The 26,245-nt window shown below is 40.8% G+C and overlaps 1 protein-coding gene across 3 annotated transcripts in view; it reads left to right on the top strand.

The window, feature by feature from the left end:
* The first annotated feature begins 5,647 nt into the window (after positions 1 to 5,647).
* ELMOD1 (ELMO domain containing 1) overlaps positions 5,648 to 26,245 on the top strand; it is a 42,983-nt gene continuing 22,385 nt past the window's right edge. For 2 of the 3 annotated variants that reach the window (XM_066313007.1, XM_066313009.1), the window contains exons 1-2: positions 5,648 to 5,765; positions 21,062 to 21,156. In XM_066313007.1, the coding sequence (XP_066169104.1) occupies positions 21,140 to 21,156 (17 nt within the window). In that variant the 5' untranslated portion in view covers positions 5,648 to 5,765; positions 21,062 to 21,139. Of the gene's footprint in view, positions 5,766 to 5,856; positions 5,944 to 21,061; positions 21,157 to 26,245 lie in introns of those variants that run through there. The other variant, XM_066313008.1, reaches the window with a different exon arrangement.

The raw sequence follows: 26,245 nt of genomic DNA on the forward strand, positions 1-26,245 counted from the left end.
AACCAAACCAGTCAGGGAATGTTTGGGATTGGCCAAGGGTTAGCTAAACTGAGCATTTCTGCTATGCCATGAGATTGCACTAATGAAGTTCAGGACTGTTTATTAGAGACAGGGAGGAACAGCATTAGCTTCTGTAGTCAGACACACTGCAAAATCATGCCTACACTGCTGGGTGGCCATTAATATTGCACTTGAACTAGGAGCACAATCTATAAGCCCCAATAAACAGAAAATCTTTGACCATCTACTGATGAACCAGAAAATTCCTGTGAACTTTCAGGTATAAGACAGAAATTACAGTAATTATGAAGTGCATGCTGCAAGTCTGAAGGTACTTCAGTATACATACTGCTGGTGTAAAGAATCAGCTCATGAGAGGTTCCTGCAACGTGTGGACACAGATGTCAAAAAACAGATAATTTCTTGATTTCATTAAGAAAGAGCCCAAGAGATATAAATTTCCTAGACACAACTCCTGGAAAGCATAATATTTGAAGTTAATTCAAAAATTTCCAGTGAAGCTCCTACCAGCTTTTTCTGCTCAAATAAAACCTCTCAGTGAATAGTCCTTAGCCTTCAAAGTCCCACATGCACCAATACTAAGTGAACCATACATAAACCATACCTCAATTTTAATTTTCTCTTGACATAAGCAACCTTGGCAACTTAGGGCTTTAAATCTTTCCAGTGCCATGCAAGCTTTAAAGAAAAGATGATCATTCTCTACTGAACGTGAATTGTTGCTTTCACTACTGCTGTGACTCTTTCTCTGCAGCTCAGGCAAAGTTTAGGTGAGGTGTTTCATCAGTCTAGTACACTTTCTGGGATGTCACAAAAATAACATGGAATACTGAAAGAACCATCACAAAATATTGATTTCCCTCTAAATCACTCTAAATCAACACGTGGTGTAGTTTAGCCTTGAAGGCAATATTGTTAGAAAGAGTCTCACAAAATACTTGTTCTCTCTGACACAAAGATTGAAAATTGTCATCCATTCAAAGTCTCCACATACCTTATACTTTCTAGTTTTTTATGCCCGTTTTACATTAAAGAAATAGGAAATACAATTTTTTGAAAATACTGTTTGAACATATTATAGTCTTCTGGGCTTATAGTCAAAATCTTACAGTAACATGGGAAAACTCAGTTCTGCCACAGTTAGGATTTGGTAGGCATTCAGGAAGCAATGTGACCTTGCACAGGGATCCTCCCTGATATTGACACTGGGCAGGCAGTCTGCTTTCCTGCATGTCCTTGGGAACCATTGTTTCCTACAATTATAACTTCAGGGCATAAATGTATCATAAGGACAACCATGGAATATCGGGCTCTGATTCTGTCTACTTGAGCAATCAATGTATTTTTAAGGACACAGTGCTTGCAGTTCAGGCACAATCTGTGAAGCTAATTTTTAAAGACATAGTACTGTTTACATAAGAGAGCTAAATGTTAACATTTCTGTGGTGAGATCCTTGGTGCCCCCACTGACTGGAGAGAATATTGCAATGTATTCCTTGGTCTGGAACTCTATTCTTTCGTCTCCTTCCAGGCATCATCTCAGGAGAACTCATGCAACACGTTTACTCTCTTTATAAGAAAAATAGCTGTTCAACCAGAAGTTAAAATTTTCTAAACAAAAACATGGTCAGATGCTTGGCTCATAACATTTGCTGCTCTTGTAATGTAGATTTCCTTACTTCCCTGGATCTATGTGTACACTTGACATATCTGGAAATCAGGAATTGTAAGCTTTTAAACTGAAAAGAAAAAAAAAAAAAAAAAAAGAAAAAAAAAAAAAAGAAAAAAAAAGATGCATCCAAACGTAGCGCTTTTTTTGGTTTATGAACACCACTTGTCTGTGAGTCAGTTTGCTGATCTGTATGACATTTATATAAATATTTACCCAAATCATCAGGGGTTGTGAATCTTCATGAATCATTGTTGGTGAACACTTTGCAATCTTTGCATGAAGTGTAGCACATGCATTTGAAGTACAGTTCTAATCAATGGCAGAAGATTAATGAAAAAGATATATTAAAAAAAACCACATCACCTTTCTTTTTTCTTTCTAAATTGATTTTCAATTTTCCTCTTATAAATGCAAATCTTTCTTTTTCACACAAACATATTATGGTTGGTACACATCTTGGTGATGATTAGGACACAGTTTCAGCATATTTGAGTTTGTTCACTTTTATTAAGAGAAAAAAGCAGATATTGCTAGTGCTAGTATGCACTATTTGAAATTCATGTCTACATCACTTTATTTTACTCTTTCTATGTAGAAATATCCACCAGAATCATATAAATTAAAATATTATAACATTAAATGCTCTTAATTCATATGTAGACAAAGCCTTTTCTGGCAAAATCCTTTGCTTCAAGAAATGGGTAAACTAAATGAGCATACTGGCTGCTTCACTTAGCTGTCATCTCTCTAAAGGCTCTGTGAGTAAGCCTGACACACTTCATCTCTCACATTACCATCATCTACATGCTTCTGTTAGTGTCTCACATGTTAAACTTTATGGCATCTTCAGTCAAAGAAATACAAGTGAGGTGAAGTGTGGGACTGAAAATGAACAGAATAACTAGGAGATTGATTTAAGAAATTGTCCTGAAGCTTGTGTGCACACAGCCCTAGTTGCTATAATATCAGTGCATCAGAGCCATATAATTCACCACCGCAGGACAATCTGTATTTGACGCTTGTCCTAAGCCAAGCACAAAGAATTGCCAGCTGACAAGAAACCCCTCAAAAGGGGCAAGGGAGGAAATTTGAGAACAGTCTAAGAAGCTTGTCGTTTATGGAGAGAGTAGTTTATGTCATGCTGAGTGAAAATTAGAGGGATTGATAGTCTGAACTACAGATTTTGAAAACTGAGGTAAGAAAGTTCCTTACGTAAATAGGGAGGGTTTTCCTATCCCTTCCTTATCCTTTCTTAGTACAACTTTCAAGATTATTCCAGCAGTACTAGGATTGTTAGGTAAAATACAGTCTTTCTCTTGTCGATGTTACGTCAAAGAACACAAGTGTAGCTAAAGTATTTCTGCTGCCTATATTGTCACAAAATGAAAAATGTTACTTGCTAAAAAGGAAACAAAATAATACTTTAAAACCTTTAACTAAAATGTAACACCTTATGGTGCATTTAATAATGCTTGGGTGGCACATTGTCTGAGAAAAGTGCTAGGTGGTGTCAAAATAGTTAGGCTCTTCACAAGGACACAACACGTGTCCTTGTTATCAATTTTTTTTCTTTATCAGTAATTTCTGAAACAGCAAGACCTTCTATCCAAAATAATAAGGGACTTAAGCTTTTGATTTTTCACCAATATCTGAGAGAGGTATGTTGTTATCTGGGTTTTCTGCTGCTTCTGTCACCTTCTTTCCACAGCTAAATTAACCATGCAGGTGACCTTGCTGATTTTTATTAAGCACAGCAGGCTGTATGAGCTATTGCTGGAAAAGTGTGACATTGCTCAACTAGTGGGGTCCTACATATCTTTTTTTCTAATATGGTTTCTCTGCCACTTCTAAGTGCAGGCCATATTTCTGCTGTCATGCACAGATTCTTTCATTAGCCATAAATTAAAAATAATCATGCCGTTAAAAGGGAAGTACAGCTTGATCAAATATTCTGTAACTGCTTATAAACAAAAAAGCTTTTTATAAAATGCTGGGTTGCCTCAACTTTCCGTGAAACAATGATACTAAACATAGGAGTCATATAACCTGGGTAGCTTCCATACCAACATAGAGTGAATGTGTACATCAAACTGAAATTTGACAACAAGGATCTCAAAAAAATCCAGGCAAATCTGAAATGGCACTACATGACTACAGTACAGCTATGTACCACTGCATGATTCCCAAGAACGGGCAGGAGGCCATCTGGAAACTCCAAACATACTGGCCTGATCCCTGAAATTTGCCACAACAGTAAGGGAACAAGTCAATAAGGCTTTCTATCTCACGTTTTGAATTCCTGAATACTTGTGAACAAGAGCATGTCACCTGGGAAAGTAAGACTACTTCTGTAGCAAGGATCTGGCTTTTCATGCTCATGATTCATCTTGCATAATTATGAATTAATTGTCTTATGAATCTCTGTTCCTAGATTTATTTTGGGAAGCATAACTGAACTCTGCTCCTACAGCTTCTGAAAAGTCCCCCAATTTAGAGTTTATTCTGTTCAGACATCTACAGACCTGCAGTGGATCCTCTAGCCTAGTGCTACAGGAGTTTCTGACAAGCTCAGGACCTGAGAGCAGGGGTCTAGTGTGTTTGGGGTGAACATCGTTGTGATATAGTAATTAGAAACACTCCAGTAAGGCAGGAGATGGGAAAAAGAACTACTTTTCTAGTTGCATTGATGCATGGAATTAAGCTTGAAAGATTACTTCAATGTGCAGAGCATGATGCAAACAAGAGATGAGATGGTAAAGCTGTAGTCTGATACCAACCGTTGCGTTGTTGCATTGAGCATTGGCCCTCATTTGCTGATGGAGCACACAGCTGCAGGGGAGGCTGCTAGCACCTTCTCCATCCCTGCCACTCCATCAGCTCTGCAGGGCACAGCACCTGCCAGCCAGGTTCACCAGGCATGCTGAGGGCAGGTGGAAGAGAGACTACACAGCTCCAGCTAGGAGGGGAATTAAATACCAGTCTGCTTTGCCATAAAACATGAACAGTATTTCCTGGGCGTTAAATATTTAACACAATGACCCAAGTGTTTTCACCATGCTTCTTAAATGTGACAGTTGACTATGAGATCAAAATGACTGAAAAGAGAGATTCAGAAGAAATTAAACCATGTCCCTGAAACAGGCATCCAGAAAGCTATTTTTAAATTGGGCATAGAGAACACTTAGAAAAATAGGTTAAATAGCATTTTTAAAGGAATTCTAAAAACATGAGACTACTGACTAGTGTTGGAATGGCAGTATAGCCTGACAGGCTGCTTACAGCTTCAAAGGAACATCTGGACAGATGCATGCAGCAGTAAGGATGAATGAAACAGACTGCTTGCCTACTGGCAGTAGGTACTGCACAGGGCAACTTTAAATGATTCTGAGGATGCTGCAAACAACAGTTGTTTTTCTCCTAGAGGGGAGAGCTATATAAATAGAACGACATGCTTATGATCCCGATTAGCTGACTTTAAACTTTGAAGATCAAAAGCCTTCAGGATATACTGCTAGGGAAGAAAGGACACTGATCTCCTTGGCAGGTCGGTGGGATGGGATATGGAGGAAGGATACTGGCTCGCTGAGTACTACCCCAGCCAGCCGGGACCTTAACACCTTGGAGATGTTTCCGGCTTTCCTGTAGGACCTTAACCGTACTGTGGCTGGACCCCCCCTGAAGCGCAGACAGGTATCGCCTTTCCTTGGCAAGCGCGGGGAGAACGAGGTGGGGGGAAGGTCTCGAAGTCCAGGGATGAGATGCATCCTGCGCTGGGGGCCGGGGACCGATGGCGGGCGGCGCGCAGGGAGCGCCCAGGGGCTCCCGTGGGTCCCCGGGCCGTTCCCCTCCCCGCGGGGCGGGTTCGGGCCCCGCCGCAGCCTCCCCCCGCGCTCGCCGGTAGGCGGCACCGCCGCCCGCCTTCCTCCGCCTCCTCCTCCTCCTCACCTTCGCCGGGCGCCGCGCCGGGTGACCCAGATCGCGTCGGCGGCGGCAGCTCCGTGTCCCTCCCGGCTCGGAGGACGGCTCGGGACGGCGGCCGCGCTGCGCCGCGGGGATGGAGCGGCGCGGAGCGGTGAGTGCGCGGCGGCGGGCCCCGGCGGCGGCCCCGAGGGTCGCTTAGCGACGGGAGGCGGCTCCGGGCATCGCATCGCAGCTCCCTGCACCGCTTCCCTCCCCCGTTCACCGCCCGGCGGTGGGAGAGAAGTTTTGCCCCTCCGAATGCGGGACGCTTTGTGGAAAGACCTTGCGGCGTAAGGAAATTTGGAGGTTCTGAGTGGTTTGCGGATTTGGGGTATTTGTAGTTGATTTTTTTAAATTTTTAATTTAATTTTTATTTTTTTTTCTAACAGCCCCATCCTTTATAATTGTACAGGAGGAGGCCGGCGCTGGGCGGCCGCCAGGCGCACGGCTCTGCGGCTCCGCAGTGGGCTGTGCGCCCTGCCCCGCAGCCCGCCCTGCGCGGGGCCGCCGGCCTGCCTTGTCCCGCCGCACCTGCCCTGGCCTCTGGGCGCCTCAGTTACACCGGCGTGTGCACATGAGAATGAGGACTTCTCTTTTCCGTGGCACTCTCTTCTTGCCCGCCTCCCCTCATCCCCCCACATGGTCATTGTGCATTGAAGTTACACTTGCTCCGAGTTTATTCCAGGATTGATGTCTTTGATGTTTCCCTTTGTCCTCACCGTTTCTGATTTTCGTACAATTTGCTTTAAAATGGCTAAAAGAGGGTAGTGGAAGTGTATGTCAGAATGAGGGCGGTGGGGGAGAGGGAAGAACAACACCTTTGTCCCAATTCAGTCAACTCAACAGTCAGATCACAACAAGCTGGTTTTTTTGTGACAAAGGCATTTGAAACAAAGAAGCCATTTTAGAAACTGAAAGAAATTTATTTTGTGGCTTGCATGCTTTAATAAATCCAGGTTTTCATTATTTTCTCTTCTGCTGCCCTCCTGCCCCCCCTCCACTCCCCGTTATTCTAATTTATCCTAAAATGAAATAGAATAGAATAGAAAAAACAGCATCTCTAAAATCCTGCACCATCCCTGTGCTCTACAATAAGCTTACTGATTGTCTTCTGTTCCAATCGTTTTATTGCACATTTTTAAAGAATGTTATTTTGTACTCGTAGGCCGATGAATAGTTGAATCAGTTGAGTGTGATAAGAGCATCTCATCTCCCCGGGAACAGAACAGCAAAAGCCTCATTATGTGTAGTAATTTGGTAGGTGTTGCATACTTATATCTCTTTATCAAAGTGCAGGTTCAGATGAGACTTACTGATTCTTAAGAGAGCCTGCTTTTCTCTGACTGTCTTAAAAAATGTGCTCCACTGTGCTGCCAGCCTGAACAGGTGGAGCTAGATCTAGAAATACCCTTTGACTTGTTCAGTTCTCATAATCTGCGTATCATTTTAAGAAATATTTCAACTAAAACGAATGCAAAGCTACATTGCTGCAGCAAATGACTTATCATCAAGGCTAATAGAAGCTTGGAGACAGGAAGCCTATGATTTTTCAAGAGTGAAATCATGTGACAGCATCAGATGCTGTATGTATCACTCTAAACAGAAAATGAGCAGAAGATGATTCCAGGAAAGCAGCAAACAATGGAAAAATTGTGTGATGGAATGCATCTGTTAACTTTTCTACTGGCTCACTGGCACACGGTAAAACATGTTCTGCTGGTGTGAAAACCTGCTATGGCTGAGCACAAAACCAAAGTGTCTATGAACCCTTAGCCAGCTCAAGTTCTGAGAGAGGGCTTTATTAACCATGGGACAGCATGACATTAGCTTCACTGACATGTTTGAACCCAAGAATTTCCTGTGATCAAACATATTCCTGCCGCTCTTGACAGGGAATTGCAGCCCCCTGAACTGAGCTATACTTAAGTGGTAAACTTCAAGGCTGTTGCATTAAGTGATTATTTTGTTATCTATCATCTTCCCTGCACAAACAGACTTGCTGCTGACTGCTGGGAGAATGCTGTTGCACAAATGCTGGCATTTGTAAGGCTCCAGACTGCTGCTATTTAAGTAATCTTGTATTTTAAAGTTAAGCTGTGATCAGCTATAAACCAATTTTTATGTTCAGTTGTACAGTCAGGGCATTATAACTATACAGAGGCAGGCAAGCTTTATTTTTCCCAAGGGGTCATTTGAAGTGTTAGCAGAAAATTGCAAGAAGAACAAGCTTGGGTTGTCTGGAGATCAAATCTTGTTGGATTTAATGCCCTCTGGCTCATAAGACTACATTTTAATTTTTTCTTATGAACATCTGCTCAGCTTTCTTGATTGGAAAGCTTCTTTCGTTTGACATTCCTTTCGAATCCTTTGCTTAGTATTGCAGGGCAAAAGACTGCATGAAATATGTTACTCTTTGAACACAAGCTTTGGAAAGGAGGCCTAAAAAGTAAACTCTAGAGCAGACCTTACTGGAATACTGTGAAGGAAAGCAGGTGGTGAGATTCCAAACAGGCAAAATGCATAAAGTAAGGGAAAATAAAATGAGAGATGAGACTGATGTGAAAAGATGTAGAGAATGTTTGCAGTTATGCAGGACTCTGTCTGTGGTTCAGGCTTAACATCCTCAGCATCTATCTAACATGATACAGGCTCAGCCACCCAACTGAGCTCGAGTGCTGAGCTGTGCTGTACCACAGGATTTGCCAAGCCTGAGCTGGAGGTGGAAATTTAGCTTGTTCCTGGCAGGCAGTGGAAAGGGAAGTATTGACAGCAGAAGCTGTGGGAGCACCTTCTTGAGTCACTACTTAGAGGGACTGCGTGAGCACTCCTTTTCAAGGCAAAGCAAGCATTTTGGTGCTGACCTGTCTGACTTGCCTTGAGACACATTGTGGGTATGTTTACGCTAGTGATTTGGCTTGCATCCGGCTTAAGTATCTGACACATCCTCCGAAGACCTTCTCCGGTTGCCTTGCAGTGGTTCAGGTCTCAGAGCAGTTTGGCTGCAAGAGTCTTGAACTATCTCATTGAAGCTATACCAGGACTTCTGCATTGGGAGCATTCTCTTTCAGTTCCTGAGCCTTTCATGAAAGATACCGTTTTTTTTTTTAAAGTACCTTCCTGCTGTAGTCTAGTGAGCAGTTCTCATTCGTTTTAGCATAAAACCAATGAAGAGCCCCATATCAACTTCATCAGCTTCAAGTATTTCTGGCAGTTTGTTCTGGAGCGCAGTGTCCTACTCCTCTGCAAAATGTGAGCAAACATTCTCAGCTTTCTGTTACTTCTCAGCTAAGAGGCCCTTTAAGAAGGTAGTTTCTAACCCTCTCAGTAGTTAAAGTACCTGAGTGAAGTGGAGCAATTTGGCATAGTGTTTTTACCTCATCCTAATTTGTCTGCAGATCTGCAGGCTGAGCACTCCGTTCTAGCTCAGACAGATACAGCCACAAACATCAAAAGGGGCCTGGGGAGCAGGAAAAGTATAGGAGCTAGAAAGACTGGTATTGAAAACAATTGACAGACTAAGCAGGTGAAATTGCAACTTGTTAAAGCAGAGTTAGGAGGTGCAGTAGTGATCCTCAGGACAGTGTCTATAGGAAACTGTGTACGTATGAGTTCTCTCTCTGCTAGGAAATTACTGCACAGGCATTTTTAGTCTAAATATAGATGTCTACACTAATGTTCTTCAAGCAAATCTCCTGGCTTTTGTTCTTCACCTTTCTTTGTGGACTAGTCTTGGAGAACTTGAGAATAAGTAGGTGAAAATGTTTTGGGAGGACACCAACTGCAACCTGGTATTCAGCCCCAGGGACCTGGTTGGAGCTACTCCAGCATCAGTGTAGGGTGTTTTGTTTAAAAACAAACTGCATTTCCCCATCCTATGCAGTTTCAGTTTCAAGTGCTTGGCAGCAGCATTTCTCTTGGTCTGTGCTCTGCACTGATGTTGCTGTAGCTTCTGTAGTAGCATGGTATTTTGCTTTTCCAGGGAAGGATGCTCAGATAAATTAAAGGACAAGACCAAACCCAAAAGAATTAGTTATACAAAGTCCTGTCTCCACAGCTGTCTGTATCATCCTTCTAACTTGGCCATGGTTAACCAATGTTTTCTGGTGGTAAGAAGGAAAGGCAGTTTCTACAAAGAAGGCTTGTTTAAGCTTGTGTACAGCTGCTTATCAATTTCACAGACATGAGAGTTATTCCTTTTTATATATATATATACCATTTAAGCCCCTATTGTATGCCTGTGCCCATGCCAAAAGTGAATCACTAAGTTTCCTAGGACCCCGAAACTGATACTATTATGCTTGTTCAACTGAGCAATGGTTTCTGTGGCTAGTTACAGATTGCACTAATGATTGAAAAAAGTTTTCTAACTATTTTTATTACTTCTTTTTTTTTTAGTAGTCTATTAATTTATTTAAAAAATAGAATTACACCCCTACATTTCATTATCTTCCAGGATGACTTAGATATTGAGACTCACCCATAGCGTAGCCACAATTTGTTACTACACTGATAATACTTGCACAGTCATGTGTGCAATAAAAATTGGGTCCCTTAGTACAAAGCTGTCCTGTGGTCATGGAAACTATAGGCCTCCTCTGGTAGGCAGTTATAAGAGCAAGTCTCTTATTCCTTCTCCCACTCTGCTCTCACAAAGCCATATCCATATCAACATTGGCTTGGATGTGTGCCATCAAACAGGTTGTTCCTCTGAAACACTAAAATCAATGTGAGGTTTGTTAATTTTGGGCTTGCTAGGCCCTCACGCTGTCAGTGTTAAAGCAGCCTGAGGAGAACAGATGGGTTGAAGGAGGGAAAAAAGGAGTTCTTGCTGAACTGAGTGAGGAAGGGAAAGAAATGGTGGCACTCCCAGAAGATGACAAGGAAAACAGGATTATACCATAAGCACAAATTAGGAAAAGGCCACACAACCTACTCCCCACTTTCTCAAGTAAGATTACAACAGTATCTCCAGTGGTCTGAGATAGTAATGGTTTTCTTTGACCCTCCTTTGTCCTCACCAACATGTGCTATTTTGTACGGTTACTGTCTCAAGGATGAGATCAGTTCATACTGCTGAATTATTATGGATGTATCTGCTGCAAGGGTTCTGGAAACTTGTTTAATGTAATGCCTTTTAGTTTTTGTATCACTTTACACTTATGAGGTTAAGAATAAGACTATAAGAAATAAAAGTATGCCCAGTTTTCTAAGTAGAAAGAGACACTGAAGGAAGATTTTCAGTGTTGCAGTGTGTTAAGAATAAATGCTTTATAGCAATCCTGTCAATCATTCTGTCCTAGTCTGTATTCCTCTTGGCTCCACTTTGTTCCTCTTCCCCCTCAGTAATGTTGTTGCAGGAACAGTTTTCAATGGTTTTCATGTTTCTTCTTTGTCTTTTCTTCCCATGTAGTCTTCTCCCATCTTTCCAGTTTTCTACTATCAAATCTTTGCCAGCATCCTTTTCTGTCTGAGAGTGGGCACCCAAAAGAAAGTAAAGGTCTGGTTGAACCAAGCAGGTAGTGGCAGATGGAGGAAGAGCACCACAGCATCTTGCACTTCCTTTATCACTCACTTTTTTTTCCCTCCTTGGTTGAGAAAATACATTTTGCGCAATTGCCATATAAGAATTGTTCCTACGCCATGTTTGAAAGTGTGTTTCATAAGTCTTGCTTAACAGCTGGTGTAAGTTCATTAACCTTCAGGCCATTCTTTCCATCATTACCTTTTGCAGATCTTCATTGCCTTTTCCTCTTATTTTGTCATGTCAGTGTGGTGTTTGTGTTGATGTAGTCCTCATTATTATGAATGTCCCTGGTTCCAAAGTCTTTCTTTCTCCACTACTTGTAGACACTGTGTTTGACTTTGAGGTACTTGGAGGTATCTTAAGCTACAGAAAGGTGAAGGGAATCTTAGTGTGGTCATTTTTACAGTTGTTCACAGCTCTTGTTAATAGAAATAAAAATTTAGTAAGATCCTTATGACTCTTCCAAGTTGAGCTGATACTGGCTGGTACATAGGCCTGTCTGGACAACAGATTTGCATAGATGCCCTGGAGTGATTTTTTGTTTTGTTTTGTTGTTGTTGGGGTTTTGGTTTTTTGGTTGTTGTTTTTTTTTTTGGGGGGGGGGGTGGGGCGGGGTGTTGGTTTTGTTTATTTGGTTTGGGGTTTTTGTTTCGTTTGGTTTTGGTTTTTGGTTGGTTGGTTGGTTTGTTTGTTTGGGGGGTTTTTGTGTGTTGCTGTTCAAAGTTTTTCCTTAAAGAAGGGCTTAAACTGGGTTCAACCAGAGCATGGAGTTTGCAATACATATTAAAGAAACTTCGGAAAAGTTTCTAGTTTCTGTGATAAAACAGATGATTTCTTCCACTTCTCACTTCAGGCATTAGTAAAACCAGAGCAATATACCCTGCACATGTCCTTCTGGGCAGCAAATGCATAACCAGAGCTTCCAACAAGGTCATGTACTTGGAGTTGTCCTGGTTTCCTACCTCCTGGGATATAGAACATCTCATTGAGCAGCAACCAGGAGATTAAATTGTAGGTCATAAAGTTTGCAAAATAACTGCAGTGGAATTTTAAATCCTCCTGTCTGCTTAATAAGTTTGTTCCTCTTTTATTGTGGTCCCCCTGCATGCTGCAGGACCACAGGCAGCAAACAGCTGCTGCATAACACTTACTATAGGCTGCTTGTGGTTTCACAAGTGTGAGGCTTCATGACATCATCTAACTGGCTGACTGCATGGGAAGTCATTATTCTTGAATCCTGTCTTAGTAAAATTGCAAAAGGAAATGCAGAAACTCTCATGGATCCTACTTGCTCTACTCTTGCATGTCTGTCTCTCAGAGCTCTGTGGAAAAGTTGCCACTTCCATGCCAAAGTAATCTGATGAAATGATGGGAAAATGGCACCACATGGAACAATATTCTGTTAGCTCAGTATGAATTGTGTCTGATCTTCACCAAATTCCTGCATAAATAAATTGATTTATGCTGCTCTAGCTCGAAAGCTGAGTTTGGCTTTTGTCCTGACACCTCTGGTATCTTTAAATTTTTAGGAGGAAGGGTCAGTTAACAGACTAAGTCCTCAGTCCTTTTTGCGTGCTTTCAGACGGATACTTGATGTGAGGTTGTATTAATCTTATGGCCGAGTTAACTCTGATTCATCTCAGAAAATATAAAAGATGTTGGAAAGGTGGGGGAATGGACAGAACAAGAATCTCTGGTGTAAATCTGTTGACATTGCAGATCTGTATGTTGCCTGTTGACAGCATGATGTTTCTTCTCCATACACTACTGTTTGTTAGGAATTGATTTGACTCTAAAGCAAATCTAGACTTCAGTTAATTTTGGTGGCAAGGGAATACTTCATCTTTGCATTTTGGCTTGTACCCTCCACTCATCTCTAGGCAATGGAGTGGAAACCAAGAAGGGAGGGAAAGCAAAAACACATCAGTCATTCACTTCTAGAAATAGTATTTTTGGGTTTTTTTTCCATGAAACTTCTGCAGTAATTAGTCTGAGAGGTAGCCAGGAAGCCTCTTTGGATTTTATGCATCTAGTCTTGTAGGATTTATTCTAAACTTGAAGGATTTTTGCTACAAAGTGTGATGTTTTATTTAGAACACACTTCCTTGCAATACAAGCTGTCGTACAGTGTGTCTGGCAACAGAGCAAGCGGGCCAGAAACATTCCACTGCAAACCATGTAGACACATGTGAGCTACCCAGATGAAGCTGCTGTTCTTCTGGGTGAACTCCTTAGTGGTCAAGTGGAAGTTCATAAAAAGTGACTAAAAAATATGCATTTTTATAATGTATGAAGCAGACGGGCAGAGGAAGTTGCTATACTTTGAAGACTGTTTTCAGGCATGAGAACTCCATTTTTAGCGGATATGTCATTTACTCAGTGCCCTTCTGGATAAAATACACTTTCCTCAGTATGTAAAGTGAGCTTCTTAAGGATGGACACATTATAGACAGAGACAAGACTTGGATACTTTAATTCCTGTTGAATTTAGGCATCTGATTACATCTCTAGGAATTTATGGTATTCTGGGTTGTGGAGAGCTTCCTCTATTTTTGCCTTTGTATTTATTATTAGAAATAGACTTATTATTAGAAATAGAATTATTAGTACCCAGCAAAGTCTTCATCAGTCACCTGAAGTGACTTCATATAGTTTTGTCCGTCCTTTCCATCATTCAACATTGTAATAGTGTGGTGGTAATAGAAATTTTAAAAAGTAGATTATTGTCCCAGTTCTGCATGCAAAGTGCGTAGGGATGCATGAACATTTCCTTTGTTGGATTTCTGGGATTTAGTTTGCTTTGAACAGTCAGGTAGAGAACCCCAGCCTTTTTCTTTTAAAGGGCAGAGATCTACAATGAAAGGTGGAGATGCTTCTATGATGCTGAATTCTGGTTTGATTTTACCTTCATCAAACTGTGGGTTGTCACTGAGCCAAAATCTGCAGAGGAATTACAGCATGTAGGCTGAATTGAGTGGTGTTAGAGGTAACTTGCCATATGAGATTTGACAAGTAAGTTCTCTTGAACCCAAATACAATCCTGCATGACTGTCTCTTAGGAGAATTCTAAGACCCTCTTGATCCTTCCTGATATTCGTAATGCTTTGAAGAGGCAGTAATGGACTGAAATGCTAAGTTAGAATTACAAAATTGGGGGCTTTCAAAATACTTTCTCAAGGACTTTCTGTAGCTTGAGACAAGCTGGGGGTTTTGTGCCCTCTGACCCCCCAACTCTGCTGTGATTTTAACCTTTTATTCAGCGCTCTTTTTCTTTTTATTGCTTAATTGTGTGGTATGTCCTTATCCTCACAGGACTAAAGTTCTGCTAAATTTTACTTCATATCTGGCCTTGCACTCACTCCTCTAGTGAAATACAGAAATGTAAAATGTCAGTGTGTGATGGAGTTTAGAAATGGAAAAAATCTTATTACCTGTGACAGTGTGACTGAAGTCAAGTATTGCTTATTAAGGTCATCAATCAAGTGTGACATTTTGTTCCAAGATTTTCCTCTAAAGAATGCTTGATGTTGAGTACATCTTGGGCACACAGAGCTGAAAATACCCTTCTGTCCTGAGATTGGGAACTGAGCTCACACAAAACAGGCATCCACCTTTGATTTCTGAGGTGACTTCTGCCAGTGGCTGCATCCATTTGAGTCTGTCAAAGCTACTTCTGAGCTAACACAAAACTTTTGAACTGCATGGACAAGTGACCTGTTCTTGAGACCTTTCCTGGCAGTAGAGCCATTTCCCAGGATGTCCTCTGAGTTGGAGAGGTGTGAGCAGTGTTGTTGCTATGACATTCGAAGACCTGTAAATGATTATGCGGTTATTGAGATGAAGATTCTCTGGTTTTACTAGTTTGTTTAATACACTTGAAGTGGTTTTTATTCTATCTTGGGCCATGAGCACAAGATGGAAGATGCAAGTAATTTTCTGTCTATTCCATGGAATAGCTGGGTAAACAATACTTGCTTAGAATTAGAATGGCTTACCAAACTGAGGTCCTAGAGTTGTTGGAGTTTTATTTGTGGACATTTAAAACATTTATTTATTTATTTGGGGTTTGTGTGTGTTGTGCATTTGTCATTGGCATGACTCTTGTAGGCTCTCATTCTTGAATTGTAGGCCCATAATATGACTTGTTTATGGTCATATTTCATGGTGGAGGCTTTTGGTGGGAGTGGTGGGGAGACATAAGAGAGGAAATAATTTTGTTTCATCCTAAAGCTAAGCTTGTTTCTTGGGAAACATTACAAAGTATACTGAGAGGTGGGTATCTCTTAAACTGCTAAAATAGCAGGCACTTGGGCACCCTGTCAGTTGTATCTCTATAGCACTTATAGTACTGAGAGTATTTGGGTATAATTAAAGATATTTGAGATCACTCTCTGAGAGTGACTGTGTGTGAGAGCAGAGAATCAAAGGCTGGAAGGGGCCTCAGAGTATCTCTGGCCTAACCTCCTGCCCACAACAGAGTCAGCTTTGAGGTCAGGCTTCTCAGGGCTTCATTTGTTTGGGGCTTGAAACCTCAAAGTGTCTCTGAGCAACCTGTGAAATTGCCTGACTGTCCTCTTGAGAAAAAAAAAATTGCCTCATATCCAGGCTGAAGCTCTCCTGTTTAAGTTTTTGCCTGTTGTTTTTCCCTTTCCTGACCTGCAGTGCTGTAAAGACTCCACCTCTTGACTTTTCAATGACAGCCCTGTAGGCACTAGAGGTGCTGTAATGTCCCTCCAAAACTGTCCCTTCCTGGAGCTGAACAAGCTTGTCTCCCCCAGCCTTGGCCCCATCATGCCAGTGGCCTCTGCTTAACTCTCACATTTGTTGGTGTCTTTTGTGTATTGCTGGGGCCCCAGACTAGGCAGTGGCTAAATATGGCCCAGAGTGCTGAGTAGAGAAAGATAATCTCTTCTCTCAATCTACTTACTGGCTCTGCTTGTGTTCATGTAGCCCAGAGTGCTGTTGTCTGTTTTTGCCTCCTGCTGGCTTCCAGCCAGCTTGCTATCCTCCAGGACCTCAAGGGACATTTCATAGTGTGTATCCACTATTCTTCCCTTTTCCAATTCTAGTTATCTCAGATTGGTCTTTGAGATACAGAAGCTCTAACATTCCCATCAGCAGAACAAAAAGGAATATACAGTAGCAAAACACTTTTGGTGACATAAGGCTCAAGCCTACTGTCCCTCAGAAATAAATAAATGTAGGCTTTTGAGGTGAATAAGGAGTAGATGCCAGGATACCACTTGAAAGAAAAGTGGCAACCTGAAATGAACATCGTGGTGGCGGCATTCAGAAGAACATACTTCATAACATACTTTAAACTGCAACAACTATACTTGAAAACACATTACTTGTTTTTGGTGCTTTTTGTAATCTAATGATCCACATAAACAAAGTATTATATCCAGCGTGCTCACATTAATGTTCATGATTTTTTTTTCTTCAGCACACCTATTCTTTCTTTATAATTGGAATATGCATTTTAAAGTGTTTGCAATATGGCAGGTTGCAAATATCCATTAGCTTGCAAAACAAAGATTGTGAAGGGAACTACCTTGGGTTTATATTTTGCTCTGAAAGTATGGTGATTTATATTAAATAGCACAACTTTTCCCTGCAGCTGTATCTGCAGCTTTGTTGAAGACAAACAAAGCAAACCCTCAGCTTTGGATAAAGAGGTGACGTTTAAAGCTTACTCTTGATTTCTTTAAGCCTCCAGCAACTGTTAACCTTTCAGATTGATGCATGTTTTCCTATATGACTAAAAAGATCATAGAGTCACAAGAAATTCAAATAGTTGATGTTTATTTAAGGAAAGCTTCATTTATATTTTGAGACAGATCTTCCAATAGCTTTGCTCTTGTATGTGATTATAGTAGTACTGCTTCTCTTCCAGGGAAAGCTGTGGTTAGTTTTAGGAAGAGAAGCTGCTGTCTAGTTTAAAATAAACTGGATTAAACAATTGGCAGTGAATGGGTATGTGGGTGTTTTGTTGGAGGGAGTAGGAAGCTGCTTTGTGGAAGTGATGTGGTATGTGATAAAATCCTGCAAGCTGAGAACCTGAGCATGTGGGAAACCCAAACTTCATCCTCACCCCATAGTTCTCAATATAGAGCCCTTTAGAACATGAATGAGTCTCTTCATGTCAAAGAGCAAACTTCGAACATTAAGTCTAGGGGCCTTCTGTAGTTGTAGGTTCAAGCTACTTCTAGAGAGTTAATGGCAGATTGCTAACAAATTCAAATCTATTTGTCTTTAGACTTGTATCAGCTGCATCACTTAAAATCAGGAAAAGCTGAAAAACTGGCTACAGAAAAGTGTCTTGAGGGTTCCTTAGTGAGAAAATGTGCGTATAGCATGAAGCTGGAACATTTTCTAAAGCTGTAAAAAACCCACAGCTACAAGTTCGCATGAGTGAAGCCATGTAAAAGCGCAAACTCTAGCTCTGAGCAGTGAGTACATGCTGTGGCCAACTGGCTGCTCCCCAGTGTGTCTGGGGTGTCCTGCTGGCTCTGGGTGTCCTGCTGTCAAGTCTTCAGAATTTTGTATTTCGGTCTCTCCAAATCTGTAACTGCTGTCCGCTTCTCAACTGAATTGTATAATTGTTATGCCCTTTCTTTCAACAAACTCATAAACAATTTTTACCAAGATTATCACTTGTAGATGAGAATCTTTTTCTCATGTGTCTTTCTTTCCTCAAGTGGACCTTGAAAGCCTTCCTGATCTGCAGACATCCAACTTGCTGAGGAAGGTTTTTCTTAAGAAAACAGGAGGCTGGAAGTCAAGTCCTTCTCCCTAAATAAAAATTAGTTTGTGGCTTCTTGTTTCTAAGCACACCTACTGGCAAATGATTGTTGTAAATTCTGAATTGTTGATAGAACATATCATCCTAAGCTAGGTTTGTTCTTCCTGTTCACTGAGATGCTATAACAACCTCACTGGAAGTCAAGGTTCACTTATGAGAAGTCTAATACATTTTGAGATAAAAAGATATTGGCAGAAATTAGGTCTTCTGGCTCTGCAGGTTTATGAATAGTTGATATTAGTTGTAAACTGTGGAAATAATCTTTTTTAAGCATTTAAATACTCTTTTGATTCACAGAAAATCTTTACTGAACTCCTCTAGATGATTACTTACGGAGGTACATGGAAACAGAGAATCCTGCCCTCCAGTCCTACTTGTTTAAAAATTACTGTAAATTCCCACCTGATTCAGCTTCTCAGTTTATTCTGGATGTAAATAACTTAATGCCATGAAGTGGACTGTTGCAAGAATCACAGAGTATAGTGTTGACTTGTATCGTGTCCTTAGCAGATGACAGCATTTATAAAGGCTGTCTTCCATAAACAAAAATTAAACTTTTTACCTTATGAACCAAGAGAACAGCATAGATTCCCTGTACTTTTGTTTGAGCTGGAAGTCTTGCTTCTAGATATTAAATCCCTCTTGTTAGTAGAGTCTGGTGGGATTTGATTGCTTTGTGCCTCTGTGGAGTAAACTGCTTTTGAGACAATGGACCTTCCTATGGACCCAGTTATTAACTCGGCCTGTACTGTAGGGAACTGGCTGTTGAACTTGCTGGGGGAACTCTTTCTCTCCATGCTGAAGGGCTTTGATATTGACTTCTATGGCATCAGGTCTTCAGCTATAAAGTTTCTTTTCATAGACTTCCCCACACACATTTTAATTAAAAGGGAGAGAGCAAGGAAATTTTATTCTTTTAGTTTCAAGTGTGGGCTTTTAAAGAGATTCAAAACAGGTACTTTTAACCACTTGTCATGCTTGTTGTGTCACTTAGTTTTCTTTCTTTTTTTTTTTTTTTTAATCAGTATCTTCCTTTCAGTTTAGCTTTCTGCATAGAAGACAAGGGTCTCTGAACAGCTACAGCGATGCTCTAATTTTTAATGAACATTTAGAACAGATTTATAATTTATAATTGGCTGGAGCTGGTAACTGTTCTTGAAGAGATAGTATCTTGATGCTCCTACCATGCCATGCTTGTACGAGCCATTTCTGGAGTTGGCACAAGTGGAATTTCTCTTTACTTTAAAGCAGTAATAATGAAGCAGTGTAATTTTCAGTGTAAAATTCTGACCAATGACCTTGGTCAGAATCAAAAAGGAGCTGACCTCAGAGGCTGAGACTAGCATGCACTTTTAGAGGAGGTTGATTTGACAGCTTCTGGCACTTCTGGTGTGTTTCTTACACTGATGCCCTTATGGGTCAAATTTTGTGGTGGAGCTTCCTTTGTTCAAGTTGATGTTAAAATGCTGAGACTCAGCTGTGAGAATCTTTCACAAACTATATCTTTTAAACAGCAAATTATTAGACTGGAGAAAGGGAGCAGGTTACATCCCCTCCAGTTTTTGCCTATCTCCTGTGCTCGCTGCCATAGAAGACCTATCAAAAGCTGTAGCAGGAAGAGTTTGGAGCCTGCCTCTTGTGTTCATTAATGAACCAAAGTTAGCATCTCTCTGCCCTTGCAAGCAGGTGTCACTGCAGCCAGCACCAATTACAGCTGTATTCAGGGGACAGCAACATGATTCAGCCAGTCAAAAACAATATAAGTGAAGGAAGCTTTCACAGTTCAGGGATTATATATTTTTAGGAAGCTGTATGTGATATAATCCAACAAGATAGCTGCGTTTTTCTACACTTAAAAGCATGTTCTGTTAGTGTCAGCAGGCAATAGCACAAAATAAAACTTACAAGTTACAAAGAGGAAAGAATACGAGAACAAGGTAGGGAAAGGAGATTTTTATTCCATCATTGCTGATAGGTCACGCAAAAGAAAATAGGTTTGAAGTTCTCTAGATTTCTAAATTAGTGACAAAAGAGGTCAGATTTCTTAAGGCCTTCAGTACTTGTCAGCATGCAGTGCTAAGGAAAAATGGGTTTCTAAATGATTTCTTAACAACAGAATTTTCATTCAGGCCTTTGTGTGTGGTTTGTACCAGTACAGAGCTTGAAACCGTGATCTTGTTATCTTTAAGTGTTGGATTAAGTGGTCCTGGTAGCAGACCTGTGTAGCAGTGTCCTGTTTTCTGGCAGCAAGTTAAAATATTTTACTGTCTTTTACAGTACATGAAGTACAGTAACTTGAGAAGTCTGCATCTTTTAGTCAGGTATCTCTTGTATATGAATACTTAATTTTAGACTAAAGAGGTGGTGACGGGACAGTCTACAGTACACAGGCTGGGTTGTATTTATGAAGTTTCTTCATGAATACTTTCTGTTCTCTGCTGGAACTATCTAGTAATCATAATGAACATTAACCATAGGACACAAAAATCACAAAACCAATGGGCAGCCTGGTCAGCTGTATTTTAGGAGCTCTGAATTCAAGAAGTATTTGGGCAATGCTGTCAGGCACGTGGTGTGACTCTGGAGGTGTCTTGCAGAGGACCAGGAGTTGGACACAATGATCCTTCTTGGTCCCTTCCAACTCAGCTTATTTTATTATTCTACGATATGTTTTATTCAAATCATGATAAAGAGGGGACTTTTAACAGCAGAGTGAACTGAGTGTCTCTTAAAGCTGCTGCTTGGGAGTTGCTGTGAACCAGACAGGTGTTTGAAGAATACAAGGAGCCTTTGAAAATGTCTAGATACTTTTTCAAGCTTTCTCCCTTAATTCTGTATTCCCATTCAAGTTTTTTACTGCTCTAAAAAAAGACATTGGTAGCATGGTCTGGTCAAAGTATCTGCTCAGGCTGAAGTGTGAACACCTTATGGGTTTCCATTTTGTTTTCACTGACATGAGATTTTTTTCTTAATATATTTCCCTTATATTTTTGTAGATGTTTATTTCAAGAGCAATTTAAAAAAACGGAAGTATTCCTTTTTTTCTATCTGTAAAAAAGTCTCAATTCTGTTTCTACAGCACTAATATCACCTGTGAAGAAGAGGTCACCAGTGATCAATATATTACGGCTCTAGCAGCACAAACCAAGCCATCACCATGAAACACTTCCTGAGGTAACTGTTCTGTATTTTCTCAAAAGTGTTGAATTATTCTAATTACTTTTATGCTGCAGTGAGCTAAGTGATTTAGCTGTTACAAGTATTACAGAAGGTGTAAACTAGTTTATACTAGACTGCCTTTGGTTCACCTAGATTTCACTATTTAATTAAAGCTATTTTAATTTAAATTTTCTTTTGCAGTTCTTTATAGAAGCAAAGAATGTGGGAACTGTCTTGTGGGATTGGAGCAGTGATGTATCAAATCAGTAGTGCCTGATATGTCAGGGGAAAAGAGAAGAAATAGTAACAAAAAACAGTGCTTGAAAAATGTTGGGTTTTTTCCTTCCTGCTGTTGTCCACTGTCTGGATTTTTGGTGCATTGTTTGTGAAAGCAGAGATGCTTCCTGAAGATGTGCAAGTGTTTTTGAAGCTGATCATGCTCAATTTGCAGGAGAAATGTCAATTACTTGTTCGTACATATGATTTGCAGTTGTTCCTCTATAAACCTAGTATAGAATGGGTGACTTACAGACAGATGTAGGTGCAGAAAGCCCATGTTGTAATTGTTCTGTAGTTGGTGGAGGGAGTTGAACAGTTTTCAGAACTAATAGAGATCAAGAGCTCAATTTGTGTATAAACCACAGAAATCATATTCTGTCTGTATGGGAGGAACCTTTTCAAGAGGACTAAAACATATGCTTCTGTATAGAGCATCTGTCACTGTATTTTTCTCCCTTTTAGACTGTTTATAGCAAAGAATCTTACACACTATGGATATCAGCATCATTACCTCTAGGCTGATCATCTGCAATGGTTTTGCTGCCAAGACAGATATAGCTTAAGCATTTCTGTGGAGTGTCTGGGCAAACTTCCTCATGTATCTTGAACTAGCTACAAAAGGATTCTGTAAGCAGGACGTAGGCAGATCAAAAGTATAAAGCAACTATTTGTTTGCTTGCATCAATAAAATACAGCCGAGGCTGAATTGAGCCTTAATTTAAACATTAGTGCGCTCACCACCTGATAGGCACCAGCCAGGAGGGAAAGAATTGATCCTTGCAGCTCTGTGGCCCAGGTCCTGCGTGGTTCCAAGGTTCCACCAATTGGTTCCACCAATTCCATTTGTACTGTTCCAGTGACCTGAAAGTTCACAACTAGTCTGACTAACATCCTTGCACTGCTTTTTCCCTTTACAATTTTGTAACACCTCATGTCAGCACCTTTGTTCTGGAATCCTGCTAATTAATTCCTTCCCAACAGTCCTACCTCTATAATTTTTACCTTTTTTCTCTTTAAAAAACACTTTTACCCTTTTTTCTTTTTGTTCTCTTGTGACCTAAGGTCACAAATTGATGCCATATGGGATTTGGTTCATGAGTCCTTTATAAAGTGGACTCTCATCCTGTGAGAGGGGTGGGAGCCTCTGGCTGGGATCACAGATGTTGTTACACTTGCCCCCATAATGGTCTCATATTTTCTGAACATAAAATAATTTTGCTCTCTCCTGATGGAGAAGCTGAGCTGTTGACAACTTTTAAGCTGCCAGCTCTCTTCCTGTTAAACTACCTCTCTGCTCACCTTTGCTCTCCTGGCCCCTTGATGATTTTTCCACGTTGGAGAAAGAGTTCTGTTTTGAATATGTGGGTTCCTAAGGCTATAAACAGAGAAACTACCTTCTATTTCTCTTCATGTTATTCCTGAAGTCAGTGAATACTAAAGGACTTAAAAAGTCTTGGTGATGCCAGATTCTCCTAAATAGACAAGGTAGATCTTCTGAAAAACGGTTGCCTATCTAAACGGGACAATCTAGGACTTTGTAATGGAAAGTCTAGTATTCCAAATGCTGAAAAAGAAAGTTGGGTTAAAGGATGGGAAGAGCACCGAGCACTAAAAATATGAACACAGTGTTGAAATAGGAATGCTATTTCTATTTAGTTATAAGCATCTGGATTTTCTTATATTATGTTAATCCTTTGACATGAACTGATAAGAATACTATTCTCCCCATATTTGGTAAATACAGAAGAAACCAGAGAGATTAAGAAGTGAAAATTTCCCTAGGAAAGGACCTACTGGGGATAATGAGTTCTACCCTATGTGTTACAACCTGCAGTTGCAGGTTTTTCTGATGGGGAATAAGGCAGTGAAGTGTGGAGCTGCAGGGACAAACATGAGCAATACAAGGATTTTAAGCTTTCCAGCTTGGAAATTGGTTGGAAAATAAGTTAATATATATTGTGTCCCCATGTTTGTTACCAATAGCAGCACCACCTGGGAGCTTAAATCATCTTTAACTGTTTGTGAAGATTAAATGCAGAGCTGAAATGTTGAATTCTGATGGCAGGGACTGCTTAGTGGCACAGTGTTTTCCTTGTTGCACAGCGTGGAGCAGACAGCAGAATAGCTGATGCTGATGACATAGATATCTCTGTGTTTAAAAACCAAAGACTGAAGTCTGCACAAACTGCAGGTCATTTTGTTGATTGCAACGTGGAAAATGCCATAAAACAGACATCAAGAGGAACAGGGCTTTCATCTCTGAAGTTATGATAACCTTGACTTTGCTTTCTAAATAGTGACAATACTTTACCTGTAGCAACTTCATGCAGCAGATATGCACCTGGAGACCAAAGGAGGACTTTGATGAGTGGATTTCAAATCCAGCTTGTTGTATGTGTTTAGTGAGGTTGAAAGACAGCTCACAGTAGGGTCAGCTATAGCAGGCTGCTCAGGGCTGCATCCAGACACATTTTGAGCACCTCTAAGGATGGACATTCCGCAGCCTTCCTGAAAAACCTTTTCCATTTCTTTAGAACCATAGAATTCCTTAGATTGGAAAAGACTTTTAAGATCATTCAATCTGAGCATTAACTCAGCATTGTCAAGTGTACCACTGAACCATGTCACCTGAATGCCACATCTGTGTTTCCTTTAAATGTCTCCAGGAATGGCAATTTCACCACTTCTCTGTGCAGCCTGTTCCAATGCTTCACAATTATTTTTGTGAAGAAAATTTTAAATTATTTTCAACTTATACCTTCCCTGGCACAAATAGAAGCTATTTTCTCTTGTGTTGGGTTAAAAGAGAATGACCCCGACCTTGCTACACCCTCCTTTCAGGCAGTTTACAGAGAGTGATGAGGTCCCCCCTGAGCCTCCTTTTCCCCAGGCTGAACACCCCCAGCTCCCTCAGCTGCTCCTCACAGGACTTGTGCTCCAGACCCTTCCCCAGCTCCGCTGCCCTTCTCTGGACACGCTCCAGCCCCTCAATGTCTTTCTTGCAGGGAGGGGCCCAGAACTGACCCCAGGATTTGAGGTGTGGCCTCAGCAGTGCCCAGTACAGGGGGACGGTCCCTGCCCTGGTCCTGCTGGCCACACCATGGCTGATCCAGGCCAGGATGCCATCAGCCTTCTTGGCCACCTGGGCACACCTGGATCATGTCCAGCTGCTGCTGACCTGCTCCCCCAGGTCCTTTTCCAACAGGCAGCTTCCCAGCCACTGCCCCCAGCCTGCAGCACTGCCTGGGTTGTTTGACCCAAGGGCAGGACCTGGGACTTGGCCATGTTGAACTTCTTACAATTGGCCCTGGCCCTTTGATCCAGCGTGTCCAGATGCCTCTGCAGTGCCTTCCTACTTCTAGTAGACCATCACTTCCACACAACTTGGTTGGAGAAAGAGTGTGTCTATTAAACAGTCCAGTAGCTGGAGTAACCCTAAATCCCTAAATCCCTAAATTTAGACTCTTATTATATTTCCAATTAAAGAGGATGTCCAAATGAAAATAGTTGGTCTTTTCTTTTTCGGCTTGCTCTGATATGAATTATTTCTGACATCTGAAATATTCCTTATGAAAAAATAAAACTGTTTCTCAGTTAAATACTTAATCTTTCAAGGCTTTCTCTTTTTTCTTGTAAAGGGATTCTGAGATGTCTGTCAGCAACACTTCTACTTAGACTGTAATTTATCTTAAACATCTGAAATAATAACAACTTGGAAAACCAACTGTAGTAGACAGGTTTTTTTCAGTAAATCCTAGGAATCTGACATCTTCTCTTGCTCTACTGCAAAGCAGTCTGTAAGCTCTGGCTGATTTTAAGTGTACTGGAGGCATCAGGTAAAATGAAAATCAAATCAGCAAACAGCAAAAGCAGTGAATGTATAGAAAGCTGCTCTTAAAAACTATTCTTATGTCTTGTCTAGTTGCCACAGTGAGTTGCTCCCATATCTAAATAGGGAGATAAGGTGGATTTCAGCTGTCAAGTCTTCAAAGGGACAGAATTAAAGCAATTTCTTGTGTTTTAAAGGCAGTAATAGCAGGTCCGCCTATGCCAGAAATGGTGATTGGTACCTCACTTCTTGGTTGACCTTGTATACACACTGTAAATTATGCATATAAACCAAAGATAGTCAACTTAATGAGCTCCTAACAGGGTTGTATCACTTGCCTACTCACCCATTTGGACAACTTATCAGCCATGCCCTGTGTGTCCTTGACTTCTCAAGCCGTAATTAGAATTCTCAGAAAGGAAGTACTGATGTGTAATGCACTCTTTTCTGAGACGAGTAAGTCCTTCAGGAAAAATAGTTGTGTAAAAATCATCAGTATCCATAGAACCTGAAATGACACACAGGAAAGAAAATTATGTGTAAGTATGCTCAGTGACTTTTATTTCATTCTTTTAAACTAATGGGTTGCGGGAGGTGTGAGTTTCTTGTTTTGGTTTAGGGTTGGGTTTTGTGTTTGGGGTCTTTTTGGTAGGGATGGGTATTTTGGCTTTGTTGTTGTTTTGTGGGGGGGCTTGTGTGGTTTTGTTTGCTTGTTTGTTTTTGTTTCAGGGGTTTCCTTGCTTTTGCCCCAATTTGAAGTCCAGTAACTAGCCTTGAGTGTCTACATGAAGCTTTCATTTTACCCAGAGTACCTATGTTTGTTACTAGCTCTGAAAATACAAAGGTTCTGAAATTACTGAGGGAGGGAATAAGCACCTTCCATTTTATTAGTTTCAGAAATGTCACACAGTAATTAATCTCTACTTCCCTTCAGGCAGTACTTCATGTTGCATTAGACATACGTCTTGCTATTTAGGTGAACAGATTACACAGGAA

The sequence above is a fragment of the Sylvia atricapilla genome, chromosome 2, assembly GCF_009819655.1.
Source record: "Sylvia atricapilla isolate bSylAtr1 chromosome 2, bSylAtr1.pri, whole genome shotgun sequence".
NCBI classification, from domain to species: Eukaryota; Metazoa; Chordata; class Aves; order Passeriformes; family Sylviidae; genus Sylvia; species Sylvia atricapilla.